The sequence below is a fragment of the Grampus griseus genome (genome assembly GCF_964374135.1).
Source record: "Grampus griseus genome assembly, chromosome: X".
NCBI classification, from domain to species: domain Eukaryota; kingdom Metazoa; phylum Chordata; class Mammalia; order Artiodactyla; family Delphinidae; genus Grampus; species Grampus griseus.
The window spans coordinates 128,250,074-128,268,498 of record NC_138999.1 but is presented as its reverse complement, the minus strand read 5'-3'; the positions used below and the strand labels follow the sequence as shown (position 1 = coordinate 128,268,498).

At 36.2% G+C, this 18,425-nt stretch overlaps 1 protein-coding gene across 1 annotated transcript; it reads left to right on the top strand.

The window, feature by feature from the left end:
- Nucleotides 1-314: 314 nt before the first annotated feature.
- On the top strand, nt 315-1,370 carry LOC309839884 (melanoma-associated antigen 10-like; the record flags this gene model as incomplete). The annotated part of the gene is made up of 1 exon (XM_082681860.1): nt 315-1,370. One exon carries the CDS (start codon nt 315-317, stop codon nt 1,368-1,370), a length of 1,056 nt encoding a protein of 351 aa, XP_082537986.1.
- Between the last annotated feature and the right edge of the window lie 17,055 nt (nt 1,371-18,425).

Sequence of the window (18,425 nt, the reverse complement as noted above, 5' to 3'; positions counted from 1 at the left end):
CCCCTCCCAGAACAGAGGAGACCCCACAACACCCAAGTCACCCCACCGCCCTGTCAGCCCCAGAACCTGGGACCGTGCTGGCTGCACCCTGAGGAGCTCCCTCACTTCCTTCTTCAGGTTGGCAGGGGACAGGCCACCCAGGAGGAGCGCCCCTGTGAGGCCCGAGGGCAGCCCTTAAGACGAGACCTGTAAGTGGCCTTTGTCAGAGATGCCCAGGGTACCTTTCTCGCTCACACTCCCTCTCTCCCCCAGGTACGAGGTCCCCGCCTGTCACCCCTGCCCACCCTCCAGTCGGCTTCCTGACACCAGTCGTCATGCCTCGTGCTCCAAAGCGACGGCGCTACATGCTTGAGGAAGACCATCAGGCTCAAAGTGTTCCCACGGCTGAGGAAGAGGATGATTCCTCATCTTCCTCCACCTGCTCCTCCTTTTCCTTTAGCTGTTCTCTGAGCTTGAGCTCCCCAGAGGAGCTTTTTACTCTTTCTGACACCCTGAGTCCTTCACAGAGCCTTTCGAGTGCCTCCCCCTCCCCGTCCCCCACTGCTGTTGTCTCTACTCCATTGAGCCAATCCGACAATGGCTCCAGCAGCCAAAAAGAGGAGGGTCCGAGCACCTCGCAGGCCCTGCCAGATGCTGAGTCCTTTCCAAGAAATGCAATTAATGACAAGGTGGGTGATCTGATAGCGTTTCTGCTCCTCAAGTATCGCACCAAGGAGATGGCCACAGAGACAGAAATGCTGAATATCATCACCGAAGACTACAAGGACCACTTCCCTGTGATCTTCAGTGAAGCCTCGGAGTGCATGCAGCTGGTCTTTGGTATTGATGTGAAGGAAGTGGACCCCAGCGACCATTCCTATGTCCTGGTCACCACCCTGGGCCTCACCTATGATGGGATGCTGAGCGATGGGCAGAGCATGCCCAAGAATGGCCTTCTGATATTTATCCTGAGTATAATCTTTATGAAGGGCGACTGTGTCCCTGAGGAGGAGGTGTGGGAAGTGCTGAGTGCGATGGGGGTGTATGTTGGGAGGGAGCACTTTGTCTATGGGGAGCCCAGGGAGCTGCTCACCAAAGTGTGGGTGCAGGAGGGCTACCTGGAGTACCGGCAGGTGCCTAACAGCGATCCTGCATGCTATGAATTTCTTTGGGGTCCCCGGGCCCACGCGGAGACCAGCAAGATGAGTTTCCTGGAGTTTTTGGCCAAGATCAATGGAAGTGACCCTAGATCCTTCCCTCTGTGGTATGAAGAGGCTTTGAGAGATCAGGAAGAGAGAGCCCAGTCTAGAATTGCCACCACAGATAATATTACTTCCATGGCTAGTGCAAGTTCTAGTGCCATGTCCAGCAGCTTGTTCAACCCTGAGTGAAGTCTAAGGCAGATTCTTCACTTTGTGTTTTAAGAGGGCAGTCAACGATCTAAGTAGTAGAGGGCCAGACTTGGGATGAGGGAATCATAGTGAATAACATCTTTCTGTTTCTGTTCCATTGGGTGACTTAGAACTTTATAGAACTTTATCTTCTTTTATTTTTGGTATTTTAAAATGTTGTTGCTTAACTAGAAAGTCTGCTAGCCTCAGAATCTAAGTTTATGAATGACATTGGTCACACATTTATTGTTTCTTGTCTGGTTTAGGAGAAAGAGTTTTGCTATTTTGTAAAACGAATTGGGAAACCTTCCATTTTATTTGTAGTCTGTAACAAGATAAGATGGCATTAGAATAGGAATTTCCTTGGAAATGTGAAAAAGCTTAGTAAAATAGAGAAAAAAATTAAGTGGTTTATTTTACAATTCTCATCATTTTTAGTCTATTCTGTAAAATTAAGATATGTACTTGGATTTTCTTAGCTTATTCAAAAATGTAGAAGAAATTAAATAGTAATAAATGAAATCTCTGCTCACTGGCTCATTTATTCCACAGACCTTCATGGAGCCTCTGCTCTCTGGAAGGCCCTGTGTTAGTAGTGGGGACACTAGGAAAAGCAGGACACACCCACACCTAGAGTGATGGTCTAGGAGCAGCAGTCACATGAGGAAGATGTAGAGATGTCCCCTAAGTCCCACAGAACAAGGGAAAATGGGACAAGGCGGTGGGGCTTCAGGAGTGAGCACTCAAGTGTAAGTGCCCCAAACCAGGGCAGTTTGGGGCTTTGGGAAGCAGGGGTTCCTTCTGTGGGAGGTGATGATAATGAAGCTGGGTGGTGGCAGTGGCCAGACTCCCAGACGGTGTATCTTAGGAGTGAGAGAAAAACCTAGATAGAAAAACTGCTCTTGGAAGTTCCTTTTGGATAGTGGATAAACCAGAGAGAAATCACTTCCTGGGGCAAGTAAGGAATTTGTCCTGTATTCTTGTCCCAGTGCAGTTGAACACAAGACATAGCTGTTTTATAAATATCATCTGCAAGGGTTTCCTGAGAAATAAGGGTGAATATCTTTTGTATGATGCCCAGAAGTCACTGTGCAGGCACCCTTTTCCCTGGCCTGGGAGAGCCAGTGATGACTCTGTTAGAAGGCATTTTAATTAGATTACCTTTAATGTAATTTGGCCAGTTCTGAGCCATGTATAGATTTGGGGGGGGGGGGGAATTAATGAAAATAGCGATTTAGATGGAAGAGCAGCTGGGAGGTAGGGACAGAGTTGGTCTTTGGCTCAAATTCTAGGAGCTTTGAGTTGCATCCAGCTGGGGAAGACTTCCCTACACCTAAATATAAAAATATATCCTCTAAGAAGGAAAATTTACTGAGTTTTATTTACAAAGCAGCATGGTTGGCTGATTTTGGTATTACATGTCCTATTGCATTGAGTATTCTCTAAGGTGTACTGAATAACAACAGCAACAACTTCTAGAGTAGAGGGTAGGAGTACCTGGGGTCAAATTAATAATAGAAATACAGTAGTCCCCTCTTATCTGCCAGGGAGTATGTTCCAAGACACCCTGTGGTGCCTGACACTGTGGAGAGTACTGAACTTTACATATACTACGTTTTTTTCCTATACTAATGGGTGAGTAGCATATATAGCGTGGATATTCTGAACAAAGGGATGATTCATGTCCTGGACAGGACGGAGTGGGACGGCATGATTTAAAACTTATGAATTGTTTATTTCTCGAATTTTGTATTTAATATTTTCAGACCCTGGTTGATCTCAGGTAACTGAAACTGCAGAAAGCAAAATGGCAGATATGGGGCAACTACCATAACAGCTAATCATTAAAGATTGAACCAGGCACTGTGTGAGGTGCTTTACAAACATTACATACATTCCAGCAGTCCTACAAGACAGGGCTCATCAAACCCACTTGCTTCACAGATGAAAAACCTGAGGCCATAGGGCTTGGTAATTTTCCCATGATTGCATGGTTAATAAGTGACAGGGCAGGGACTGGATCCCTAGCCTAAATTCGTCTGGAGCCTGTGCTTTTCCCACTCAACCCCAGCCTGATACTAACCTTCTGACTCTAAATCATTTCTCTTCTCAGTGCTCTATAAAGTCTCTCAGGTGACCAAAAGAAGGACCCTATGCCCAAGGTACTAAAAGCAGTCCTAAAGAAGGAAGGTGACAAAATCAATCAAACAGGATTTGGGTATTTTTTGTGGGCTTTATTAACATAGGGTCCTCCTGCCTGAGTTCCAGTGTCCCCTGAGAGCTGAGGTGCCAGATGTCTGTCTAGTCCCAGCACCTTCCCACATGACAGCACCCATCCCCTGATCTTCCCCTATGTGCCCTCCAGTCCAACTCTGGAACCTGACTGACTTACCAGCTCATCACTGCTGCCTCTTCTGAAATCTGTGCCCACTCCCAATGAAACAGCCCATATCTCTTGCCCTCCCCCTGACATAAAGCATTTCCACTCCTGGCAGAAGTACCCAGGCTGTCTCAACCCACTGCCCACTTACAGTATCCCTTTGGCATAAGTGTTCACATTGGACAGTGATGTTTAGACATCTGGCATTACTTCTGTCCCCCGCCCAGGTATCTTCAACAAGCTTTCTAAATGAGTTTATAAGTAGAATCTAACTTGACATGTAATCGACCAGTTCTTGGATATAACCCTGAAGTTAGAAACCACCCTGATATTTGCAGCAGGATTTTAATGGAGCATCTTATTTGAAACGGGCCGTGAACACATGGCACAGATTTATGAGCTTACCTAAGAGGTCAAAACCCAAAGCCTCCCTCAAGAATTAATATTGTTAAAATGGGCATACTACCCAAAGAAATCTATAGATTTAATGTGATTCTTATCAAATTACCCATGACATTTTTCAAAGAACTAAAACAAATAATCCTAAAATTTATATGGAACCATAAAAGACCCAGAATTGCCAAAGCAATCCTGAGGTAAAATAACAAAGCAGGAGACATAAACCTCCCAGACTTCAGACAATACTACAAAGCTACAGTAATCAAAACAGCATGGTATTGGCACAAAAACAGACATACAGATCAATGGAAAAAAGAATAGAGAGCCCAGAAATAAACCCACACATCTACCGTCAATTAATTGTTGACAAAGGAGGCAAGAATATACAATGGGGAAAAGACAGTATCTTCAGCAAGTGGTGTTGGGAAAGTTGGACAGCTGCAGGTAAATAAATGAAGTTAGAATACACCCTCACACCATAAGCAAAAATAAACTCAAAATAGCTTAAAGACTTGAATATAAGACATGACACCATAAAACTCCTAGAAGAGAACATAGGCAAAACATTCTCTTACATAAATCGTACCAATGTTTTCTTAGCTCAGTCTCCCAAAGCAATAAAAATAAAAGCAAAAATAAACAAATGAGACATAATCAAACTTACAAGCTTTTGTACAACAAAGGAAACCATAAACAAAACAAAAAGATAACCTACAGACTGGGAGAAAATATTTGCAAATGATGCGACCAACAAGGGCTTAATTTCCAAAATACACAAACAGCTCATACAACTCAACAACAACAACAAAAACAAACAACCCAATCATTGTTTTTGACAAGAAATCTACTCTTATCCTTATGTTTGTTCCTCTGTAGTAAAGTGCCTTCTTTTCTCTTGGTACTTTTAAGATTTTCTCTTCATCACTGATTTTAAGTAACTTGAATATTGTGGGCTTTGGTATAGTCTTGTTTTTCACATTTCTTGTTCTTGGCATTCTTTTTTGAATCTGTGGGTTTATAATTTTTATCCAGTTTGGAGATTTGTCATTCAAATATTTTTTCTATCTCCCCTTTTTCCTCCCCTTTGGGGTTTCCAAATATATGTGCATAGGTCACTTGAAGTTGTCTCACAACTTGCTAATGCTCTATTCATTGTTTTCAGTATTGTTTTCTCAGGGTGTGTTTTTTCTGGAAAGTTTTATTGCTATATCCTCAAGTTCACTAATCTTTTCTTCTTACATGTCACGTGTGCCATTAGTCCAAACCAGTGTATCTTTTCAATTCAGACATTGTAGCCTTCATATCTCAAAATTTATTTAGGCTCTTTTTTATGTCTTTCATGTCCCTATTTAGCATGTTTAACATTTTGTCTTATCATTTGAACATATGGAACACAGTTATATATAACACTGTTTTAAAGTCCTTGTCTACTAACTCTATCATCTGCCTGATTTCTGGGTCAGTTTTAATTTATTTTTCTCCTCATTACTGTTCCTGCTTTCCTGCTTCTTTGAATGGTTGGCAATTTTGCTTTCTATTTTTGTTTTTAAGATTTTTTTTTTTTTGATGTGGACCATTTTTAAAGTCTTTATTGAATTTGTTACAATATTGCTCCTGTTTTATGTTTTGGTTTTTTGGCCCTGAGGCGTGTAGGATCTAGTTTCCTGACCAGGGATCAAACCCACACCCCCTGCATTAGAGGGCAAAGTCTTAACCACTGGACCACCAGGGAAATTCCGGCTGGCAATTTTGACTGGATGTCAGACATTGTGAATTTTACTTTCTTAAATCCTAGATATTTTTGTGTTTCTATAAATAAATATTCTTAAGTTTTTTCAGGGACACAATTAAGTTACTTGGAAACAAGTTACTGGTCTTTTTGTGTCTTACTTTTAAACTTTGTTAAGTGAGATAAAAAAGGTGCTTAGATTATGACTAATAGTTCCTCTCTTCTAAGGCAAAACCACTCTGTGTATTCTAACTGAGCCTGATGAACTATGAGGTTTTCCACTCTGACTAATGGGAATAGGAATAATTGCCAGATCTGCATGATCTCTGGAGATTTCTCTCTGTGGAGTTCTCTCCTCTCTGGAATTTTGTCCTGCAAGCTCTTGCCACCTAGCATCCCTTAGACTCCCAGCTCCATCTCAACTCAAGAAGATGGCCAGGCTCTCCATTATACACTGTGGCCTACAGTCTTTCTCTGGGCAGTAAGCTTGAACAATCTTAGGGCTCATCTCACTTGTTTTTCATCTCTTAGAGAACACTGTTCTTTGCCTGATGTCCAATAAATTGAAAATCATTGTTTCATGTGTGTGGTCTATTTTTTTTTAGTTGTTTGAGGTAGATGTGTAAATTTGGTCCCTTTTACTCCATCATGGCTAGAATCAGAAGTCCTATAGTCCAAATTTATAACCTAAATTTTCTACATATGACAGTGTCCCAGTATTTCAACTTATTCAATTTAAAACCAAATTGAAATGCTGTGGTACACATATATATGTTAATATAGACATATGTACAAAAAACTAAGTATATACAGTGAAATAACAGCAATATTTTCTTTTGCTGGTAGAAATATAAGTGATTTTTAAATTCTCTTATTTGTGCTTTCAATATTTCTAAGCCATCTAAGGCACATAAGAATTACCATTATAATAACAAAATACTTTATATATTTAAAAATGTGAATTAGATTACCAAAAATAAACACTCATTATCTAGATGTTTTGTTTGTAATATTGATTAACTTCTTGATGGATTCTATTCAGCCCCTGGTATGCTTACTGATTATGCAACTGTAAATAAACAAAAAAAACCCTGTGAAATCCAATTAGTAGGCTATGTTTTGTCATCCAACTTCTCTCAGAATTTCAAATACAATCCCTCACAGGTAAGAATCTATCTTATCTTTAAAACCATCCTTTCAGAAAAACTAATAACAAACTTTAAAAGGGGAAATTATATTTAAGTCATATTCCCAATAACATGATATTGGATCCAATATTTATAGGAAGGATTGTATGTAGGCAATACTGGCAGGAGGAATTATCATGACTACTGTCATTATTTTGAGTGTTGTTTATATGTCCCTTGTCAAAACTTGTTTATGTTCTCTTGTAACACCTCATAATAAATTGTTGTTTAAAATATGTTTTTCAGTCATGAATGTCATTAATTCTTAGTGAAAGTGCACTTTTTAAAAACACTGATTTTCCTAACAATGAAGTAATATTTTCATAACAACGACCCACATTTTCTTTAATGGACTATTATTCAGCACATAGCTTCTAAGTTAATAATGCTTATCTTTCAGAAACTGAACACCATGTAAAAAGAACTGTGATTTTTAATTTTTATTAAAACTTCTCTGCCATAGATAATACACGCTTGGTTGTTAGCAATATCTTTCATACTTCCTTTGCGCTTTGACAATTTCTCCATTTTAACACTGTCATTCACACACTGTCCTAATAAAGCCATGAATGGTTTCTCTGATATTGATATGATTCCATATTCTTGTGCCTCAGGAATTTTCTTACCACTGTATCATTTGTCCTTTGTTCTTTTTGAAACTCATTAATCCCTGTTTTTTACCAAATGATTTTGTTCCAAAGATGTTTCTGCAGATTTTCAGTTACAAAAAATGTGCACATAATTTATTTGCAATGGAATAATCTTATAATATTTTTATTTTTCCTTTTAAAAATATAGGTTCATATTCTCCAAAAAAGAATAAAATAGAAATAATAAATACCAGTATCTTTACCAACACTTTTTAAAACCAACTTTGTTTTATATATAACCAGAATTTTCCCCTTGCAAAACAGTAACTATTCCTTATTTTTGCACATTATCACCTTGTCCCTTTACATGCATTTGCTGTAGATCTACATGATTTGCTGGTTATTCCAAACTTTTAAACAATTACACATTACTACTACATTACACGACATTTATTTATGATTTAGAATATGTGTTCTGTCATTTTTATGCTTTCTGAAAACTCATGTAACATATATCCCTTGGTCTATATCTACAGTTTCTTATACTTTAACAGTGTCCAAAGCCATTGCTTCTCAACAACTTTTAAAATATCATTGAGTATTTCAGTTTTTCTGATCTGTTCAAAGAAACAGTTTTGGTGACCATTGATATTAATTACTATTTTCCTAATGTCAGTTTCACTGATTTCTGCTTTTACCTATATAGTTCCCACCCTTCTGTTGCCTAGGGTTTAATTTACTTTTCTTTTTATAGTTTCCTACAGTGGAAACTTAGATTATTGAGTTGAGCTCTGTCTTGCTTTCTAATTTAAGCATTTAATGACATAAATTTCTCTCTACATACTGCATCAGCTGAGTCCCACAATCTCTAATATGTTGTAATTTTATTTAAATTCCCTTCAAAATACTTTCTAATTTCCCTCAAGAATTTATTGTGAAACATGAGCTAGGCAAAATGTGTTTAATCTCCAAATGTTTGGAGAATTTGCAGATATCCCTTGTTGTATTCTGTAATTCCATTATGAGTAGAGAATATACTTTGCATGATATAAGTTCTTTTACATTTGTTAAAAGTTGTTTTATGGTCTATCTTGGTGAATATTCCATGTGTACTTGAAAATAATATATATTCTTCTGTTGTTGTGTGAAGTGTTCTCCAAATGCCAATTAGATGAAGTTGGTTGGTAGTGCTATTTGAGTCCTTCAATATCCTTGCATGTTTTCTGTCCACTTTTTCTAACATTTACTCATAGATGAGTGTCACAGTCTCCAAATACAACTGTAGATTTGACTATTTGTCCTTTTAGTTCTATCAGTTTTTATTTCATGTGTTTTGAAGCTGTGCTTTTAGGTGCATACACATTTAGGTTTGTTATGTCTTCTTGATGAATTCTTATGTAATGTTCCAGTTTATCCATGATAATATTTTCTTCTAATGAAATCAATTTATTCTGATATTGATGTAGCCACACCAGGTTTTTAATTTCTTATTTTAATATTTTAAAATTATTAAACAGTAAAATTATCTTATTTCAGTGTACAGTTAAAGCTCCTGTATAGATTCATGTAACCACACTACAATCAGGATTCAAAATAGTCCCATAACTGCCCTCAAACACACACACACACACACACACACACACACACACACAAACACAAACACAAACTCCCTTATGCTGGTCCTTTATAGTCTTACCCTCCTCTCACATCTAACTTTGACAACCACTCAACTATCCTCCATCACTGTACTTCTGTGTTTTCATAAATCTCATATAAATGGAAGAACAGAGTATGTAACTTTCTGAGGCAATTTCACTCAGGAGAATTCCTTTGAGGCTCATTCAAGTTGTGTGTATCAATAGTTCATTCGTTTTTATTGCTCAGTGGTAGTCCATTATATGGCTGCACCACAGTTTGTTTATCCATTCACCTATGGAAGGACACTGGGGTTGTTTCTAGATTTGGGCAAATATGAATGGAGCTCTTATAAACATTCATATGTAGGTTTTTGTATGAACATAAGTTTTTATTTCTTCCTGGAGTGGTTTCACTGAGTCATATGGTAAGTGTATCTCTATAAAAAAATTACCAAATCATTTTCCACAGAGCTGTGTCATTTTATATTCCTACCACTGTGTATGAGAGTTCAAGTTGTTCTTCATCCTTGGTAGCACTTAGTAATATCATTTTTAAAAATTTTAGTCTTTCTCAAATATGTGTTATGATATCTCATCATGGTTTTAGTTTTCATTTCTCTTATAGCTAATGATATAGAACAACTTTTCATGTGCTTATTTTCCATCCATATTTCCACTTTGCTGATGCGTCTACTGACATCATTGGCCCATTTTCTAAATTGGGTTCTTTATTTTCTAATATTTGAGTTTTGAGGGCTGTTTATATTTTCTGGATATGAGTCTTTTACTGGATATATAATTTGCAAATACTTCCAGCTTGACTTTTTATTCTGTGTTTCTCAGAAAAAAAGTTTTTAATTTTGAAGAAATCCAATTTATCATTTTTAAAATTTTATGAATCATGCTTTGGGTGTTGCGTTTAAGACCTCTTTGCCTAACTTCAGGTTGTGAAGATTTTCTCCTTTTTTTTTTAAAGTTTTGTATTTTTCACTTACCCATTAGATTTGTTACATATTTGCATAAATTATGAAGTTTAGATATTCATTTTTAACATAAAGTCGTCTAATTGTTCCAATACAAATTATTGAAAAGACCAAATTTCTCAATTAAATTGTTTTAATCCTTTATAAAGTCTCCATAGTTCATATTTGTGTTGGTCTATTCTGGACTCTCTATTTAGTTCCCTTAATCTATGTGTCTATTTCTTAGCCAATATCACATTGCACTTATTACTATAGCCTTATAGGAAATTTTAAAATCAGCTAGACTGATTTGAATGAGATTCTTCCAACATTATTCTACTTTTTCAAAATTTCTTTAGCTATTCTAGTTCCTTTGCCCTTACATAAAATTTTTGAACCCTCTTGTCTATACCAGCAAGAATTACTGCTGAGATTATTTTTTAAACATTTTTATTGGAGTATAATTGTTTTACAATGGTGTGTTAGTTTCTGCTTTATAACAAAGGAAATCAGCTATACATATACATATATCGCCATACCTCCCCCTCTTGTGTCTCCCTCCCACCCTCACTATCCCACCCCTCAAGGTGGTCACAAAGAACCAAGCTGATCTCCCTGTTCTATGTGGCTGCTTCCCACTAGCTAGCTATTTTACATTTGGTAGTATATATTAGTCCATGCCACTCTCTTACTTCGTCCCAGCTTACCCTTCCCCCTCCCAGTGTCCTCAAGTCCATTCCCTACATCTGCATCTTTATTCCTGTCCTGCCTCTAGGTTCTTCAGAACCTTTTTTTTTTTTTTTTTAGATTCCATATATATATGTTAGCATACGGTAGTTGTCTTTCTTTTCCTGACTTACTTCACTCTGTATGACAGACTCTAGGCCCATCCACCTCACTACAAATAACTCAGTTTTGTTTCTTTTTTATGGCTGAGTAATATTCCATTGTATATATGTGCCACATCTTCTTTATCCATTCATCCGATGATGGACAGTTAGGTTGTTTCCATGTCCTGGCTATTGTAAATAGAGCTGCAATGAACATTTTGGTACATAACTCTTTTAATTATGTTTTTCTCAGGGTATATGCCCAGTAGTGGGATTGCTGGGTCATATGGTAGTTCTATTTTTAGTTTTTTAAGGAACCTCCATACTGTTCTTCATAGTGGCTGTATCAATTTACATTCCCACCAACTGTGCAGGAAGGTTCCCTTTTCTCCACACCCTCTCCAGCATTTATTTTTATTTATTTATTTTTTTGTGGTACACGGGCCTCTCACTGTTGTGGCCTCTCCCATTGCAGAGCACAGGCTCCAGATGCACAGGCTCAGCGGCCATGGCTCATGGGCTCAGCCACTCCGTGGCATGTGGGATCTTCCCAGACTGGGGCACAAACCCGTGTCCCCTGCATTAGCAGGCAGGCTCTCAACCACTGCACCACGAGGGAAGCCCCAGCATTTATTATTTATAGATTTTTTGATGATGGCCATCCTGACTGGTGTGAGGTGATACTTCATTGTAGTTTTGATTTGCATTTCGCTAATAGTTAGTGATGTGGAACATCTTCTCATGTGCCTGTTGGCCACCTGGATGTCTTCTTTGGAGAAATATCTATTTAGGTCTTCTGCCCATCTTTGAATTGAGTTGTTTGTTTTTTTGATATTGAGCTGCATGAGCTGCTCTAAATCTTGGAGATTAATCCTTTGTCAGTTGCTTCATTTGCAAATTTATTGTCCCATTCTGAGGGTTCTCTTTTCGTCTTGTTTATGGTTTCCTTTGCTGTGCAAAAGCTTTGAAGTTTCATTAGGTCCCATTTGTTTATTTTTGTTTTTATTTCCATTTCTCGAGGAGGTGGGTCACAAACGATCTTGCTGTGATTTATGTCATAGAGTGTTCTGCCTATGTTTTCCTTTAAGAGTTTTATAGTGTCTGGCCTTACATTTAGGTTTTTAATCCATTTTGAGTTTATTTTTGTGTATGGTTTTAGGGAGTGTTCTCACTTCATTCTTTTACATGTAGCTGTCCAGTTCTCCCAGCACCGCTTATTGAAGAGGCTGTCTTTTCTGCGTTGTATAGTCTTGCTTCCTTTATCAAAAATAAGGTTAGCATATGTGCGTGGGTTTATCTCTGGGCTTTCTATCGTGTTCCATTGATCTATATTTCTGTTTTTGTGCCAGTACCATACTGTCTTGATTACTGTAGTTTTGTATTATAATCTGAACTCAGGGAGCCTGGTTCCTCCAGCTCCATTTTTCTTTTTCAAGATTTCTTTAGCTATTTGGGGTCTTTTGTGTTTCCATACAAATTGTGACATTTTTTGTTTTAGTTCTTTGAAAAATGCCATTGGTAGTTTGTTAGGGATTACATTGAATCTGTAGATTGCTTTGGGTAGTATAGTCATTTTCACAATGTTGATTCTTCCAATCCATACTGCTGAGATTTTGATTGGCACTGATTTGAATCTATATATCAATTTGGTGAAAATTGAGCTCTTTATTACGTTGAGTCTTCAAGTCCATGAACAAAGTATGTCTGTTTATTTAGGTGTTCTTCAGTTTCTTTTATCAGCATTTTGTAGTTTTCAAACTATAGGTTTTATATATGTTTTATTTGCTTTATATTTAAGTCTTTTGGGGGAGCTATTGAAATGGTATTTAAAAATATTTTTGTTTTCATATTTTGTCATTATATGGAAAATGATTAGTTTTTGTGCATTGACTTTGTATCCTGCAACCTTGATAAACTCATTTATTAATTCTAAGATACTTTTTATAGTTTCCTTGGGATTTTATTGGTAGACAATTATGTCTCTGAGAATAGGGATAGTGCTATATATTTCCTTCCACTCTGTTTGCTTGTTATTTATTTTCTATTTTCATTCCAATGGTAAGAATTCCACTAAAGTCTTCAATATAAGTGGGAAGAGTGGACATCCTTGCCTGTTTCTTGACCTTAGAAGACATTCAGTCTTTCCCTATAAACGTTGATATTAGCTGTAGATTTTGTATATGTACTGTATCATGTTAAGTTCCTATTTATTTCTTGTTTTCTGAGATCTTTTTTCTCACAAACCAAGTTGTATTCTGTCAGATGCTTTTTTCCTTCAATTGAGATGATCATAAAATTAGTCTGTTTATAGTGGTATTTCATTGATTGTGAAGTATTGAGCCAACCTTGCATTCCTCAGATAAACTCAGCTTGGTCATGATATATTATTCTTTTTATACATTACTGGATTGTATTTGCTAATATTTTGTTGGAGATTATTGCATCTTATGTTCATGAAGTGTATTGACCTATAGTTTTCTTTTTTAGTACTGTTGTCACACAGTTTTCATATTAAAGGTAATACTAACCTCATAAAATGAGTTGGGAAATGTTCCTTCTACTTCTATTTTCTTGAAGAGATTTTTAGAAATGGTGTTAATTCTTTTTTTGAATATTTGGGAGCAATCTCCAGTTAAACCATCTGAATCTACAGATTTCTATTTCAAAAATGTTTACTATGGCATCAATTTCTTTGGCAGTTTTAGTTCTATTCTGATTATTCATTTCATTTGGGGTATTTTGGTAGTTTCTGATTTTTGAGAAATTGTTCAATTTTATCTAAGTTCTTGAATTTATGTGAATACATTTGTTCTTATTGTTTCCTGTTTTCCTTCTTATTTCTGCCGTATCTGTAATGATATCCCTTGCTTAATTTCTGATATTATTGTGTCATGCTTTTTTACTTTGCTTGTTTATAGTTTTATCAAATTTTTAAATTTTTTCCAAAAATTACCTTTTGGTGTCCTTGATTTTCTCTATTTGTTTTCTCATTTCAATTTCATTTATTTCTGTTATTATTTTTAAATTCATTTTCTTTCTGATTTGAGTTATTTTTTTCTTTTTTTCCAGTTAATTAAGGTAGAAGCTTAGACTATTACATTGAGACCTTTTTTCTTTTTTAGTCTAAATATTAAATGCTAGAATTTTCCCTTGAAACACTACTTTAGTTGCATCCCCCTACTTCTAATTAGTTGCATTTTAATTTTAATTCAGTTTAGTCCAGTTTTTATTTCCTTGAGGCATTCTCTTTGACCCATTGTTTGAGAGAATTGTTTAAGAAGGTACTATTTAACTCCCAAATGGTTTGAGATTTTCCTTTTTTTCCTTTTTTATTGTTTAATTTCTAATTTGATTACATTATATTCAGAGAATATACTCTGGATGATTTGTATTTTTCATGATTATTTGTTTTATGACTTAGGATATATGTTGGTGAATGTTCCATATGTACAGGCAATGATATTGGGATTCACAGTTTTTGTGACCACCCGTGACCATGACTAAGACCTGGGCAATGGTCTACCACTATTGCAGTTCTCCTAGTCTTTAGTATCTTGTTTTTTGTAAGATTCCTACATAAGCATCTCAGGTTGAGCCCAGTACTTGGCTGAACCCAGTGCTTGATACACAAATCAATGGTATCCCTTCTGCATATTTCCTTCTCCCAGCAATCTTCATCATACTCTCTGTTACACAGGGGACCTCCTGCTGGTCCTTTAGCCAAAAGGTGGGTCTTAGTCTAGCCACTCTACTGTGCACTTTCTTTGAATGGATCTGCCTTGATGGCCAAGTGGCAGGAGTATGGAGAGGGAAAAATATCTCTCCATAGAATATATGAGAGGGGATTTCTCTCATGTATTCTATACCAAAGTTCTCTTGTCAGAGAGAAGGATTTTCCTCTCCAGTTTTAGATGCCTTTGCAGCTTCTGCTGATGCTGCCACTACTGAGTTATAGCTTCAAGACTGGGAATTTCCTAGGTGCAGGGCCAGCAGAAAGATAAGGGGATTTGGACCACTCTCTGTATCCCATAGGGGCCCTAATTCTTATTCTTTGGACCAGAAATAGAGACATGTTCTTAGAGATCTTTCTGACCTCACCTCACGTGTGGTTATTGAATTTGGGCTGCATTTGAGTCCAGACTTGGAGATACAGAAGGAAAAAATAACAGAAGAAACTCATAATCATATTGATCTTACTTTGAATTCTGATTCTCTTTCTAAATCTTCTTGCTAACATTTAATGTTTTAAATTAACTTTTTTTTTAAGAAAAGTTTTCATTTCACAGAAATGTTGTGAAGATAGTACAGAGAGTTCCCATATACTCAGCATCTATTTTCCTTTATTATTAACATTTTATATTATAATATATTTATCACAAATAATAAACAAACATTTTCATAGTTTCTACCTAATTTCCTTTTTCTGTTCCAGGATCCCATTCAGGATACCGCATTACATTCAGTTGTAATGCCTCCTTAGTCTCCTCCTCTTGACTGTCTTGTCTCTCTTTGAAAGGAATTGTCATCCTTTAGAATTTAATTGTCTTGACTGCCGTGCAATGGTTTGAGAAAAGTTATGATTTTACAGAATATCTGGCTCTTCCCATTGTTTGAATGGGTGTAATGTTCTCTTGTGATTTTCTACTTTGTAAACAGAGGCAGAATTTGGACAACCTAGATTTTTGACCTTTATATATTTAAAGTCATGAAATATACACTCTTCTTTTTTTAGTCTGGCTGCTTTCATTCAATATTATATTTGTGAGATTCATCCATATTGTTAGTTTCTTTATTCCATTGGTGTACAGTATTCCATTATATGACTACTCCTCAAATAATTCATCCATCCTACAGTTAGTTGATGGGCATCTAGTTGTTAGTAACTTGGGGCTATTCTAAATAATACTACCATGAGCTTTCTTGTACATGAATTTTGGTGAACATATGTTCACATAATTCCTAGGTATATGCCTAAGATATTAATTGCTTATAGATATTCATATTTAGTAGATAATGTCAGACTGTTTTCCAAAGTGGTTATAATGATTTATATTTGTACCAGCAGTTATGAGAATTAATTTTGTTTCACATCCTTGCAAATATTTTCATTGGCAATTAATGTAAATTTTTGATTGAAATATACATGTAAAGGCACAAATAAGAAGTGTATAATTTGATGCATTTTCACAAAGTGAACACAGTCCTTTAGTTACTACACAGATCTAGATGTAGAATATTATCAATACCCCAGAAGTCTCCCTTATCTTCCAGCAGCCACTAACCCTAGGCAATAACCTCTATTCTGATTTCTATCACCATAAAGTTGTTATGTCTATTTTATTTAAAAGTCAACTTTATTAAGAAATACTTCATAATAAGATTTATAAAGTTTAATAAAATTTATAAAATTCATCCATTTTATGTGCACAGTTCAACAAGTTTTGACAAATGTATATACCCTCATAACTGCTATCATAATCAAGATATAGAACATTTCTGTTACCTTAAGAATTTTCCTCCTGTTCCTTGCAGTCAACCTGCTACCATCTCTGGACGCAGGCAGCTACTTATCTACTTTTTGGTACTATAGCTTAGTTTTTCCTTGTGTAGAATTTCATTTAGGTGGAATAATACAATTTATAATGTTTTATATTTGGCTTCTTTTCCATCACAAAGAAAAATCACAAATTTTTGTGATTCAGCAATATTGTTGCAGGTATAAGCAGTTTGTTCCTTTTTCTTTTTGAGAAATATTTTAGTTTCGCTTATTTTTGAGGTTATATAAATGGAATCATACAGTATATATATATATATATTCTTTTGTGTATGGTTTCTTTCTGTAATGCAACCTTATGTTTTTGAGACTCATCCATGTTGGTGATTTAGTATTCATTTGTTCATTCTCATTGCTACAAATAGCATTCAATTTTATAAATAATCCATAATTAAAAAATCCATTTTATTAATGGTGGACATTTAGAGTTCTTCCAATTTCAGGCTATTATGAATAATTCTACTATGAAAATTCATGTAAATGTCCCACAGAAATTGCTGGGATATATTGTAATCATTTCTTCAAATATAATGAATAATGACCTATTGTTTTCTCAAGTGGTTATAGGAATTTACACACCCACCAGTGATGTTTGAGTATTCCTGTCACTTTACATTCTTATCAAGAGTTAGTTTATACAATTATTTAAATTGTATCCATCATGGTGTGTATGTTGTGGTTGTAGTGGGTATGTTATATAGTACCTTATGGTGATAAATTTGCATTCCTATGTTTAACAAATAGGTTGATCACTGTCTTATGCGCTTGTTGGCTGTTTGTATATCTTCTTTTGTGAAGTTTCTGTTCAAGTCTCCTGCTCATTTTTTTTACATCTTTATTGGAGTATAATTGCTTTACAACGGTGTGCTAGTTTCTGCTCCACAACAAAGTGAATCAGTGATACATATACATATGTTCCCATATCTCTTTCCTCTTGCGTCCCCCTCCCTCCCACCCTTCCCATCCCACTCCTGTTGTAATTATTGATTTGTAAGAGTTATTTATAAATCTAGATGGGAGGCTTTAGTTCATTTTGTGTGTTACAAATTTCTTCTACCACAATTTGTATCTTACTCTCTTTGGGCTGCCATAACAAAATACCCCAGTATGAGTGGTTCATAGAGAGTAGAAATTTATTGATCACAGTTCTGGAGTCTCAGAATCTGAGATCAGTGTGCCAGTACGGTCAGGTGATGGCCTTGTTCCAGGTCACACACTTCTCTTATATACTCCCATGGTGGAAGGGGCTAGGGAGTTCTGTGGGATCTCTTTTATAAGAGCACTAATACCATTCATGACAACTCCACCCTCATGACCTAATCACCTCCTAAAGGCCCCAACTACTATCACCTTTGGGGGATAGGATTTCAACACATGAATTTTGGAGGACACAAACATTCAGACCATAGCAGTATGGCTTGCCTTTTCATTGTTTTAATGTTTTTAAAAATAATTTTAAAGTTCTTAATTAAAAAGTCCTATTTATCAATCATTCATTTATTATTAGTGCTTTATGTTACTTTTGTTTAATTATTATCTACCCTACAGCCATAAAAATATTCATATAGAGCACCTTCCAGAAGTTTTATTGATTTACTTTTCTCATTTAGACTTATGATCAATATTGGAATTGATTTTTGTATGAGTTGTAAGGTAAAGTTCAAATTCTTTTTTTTCCATATGGCTTCTCATTTGCCCCAATAGGATTTGTTGAATGAACCATTTCTCACTGCTCACCAAGGCTACTTTTGTCATAAAGCATATATCCACATATTTATGGTCTGTTT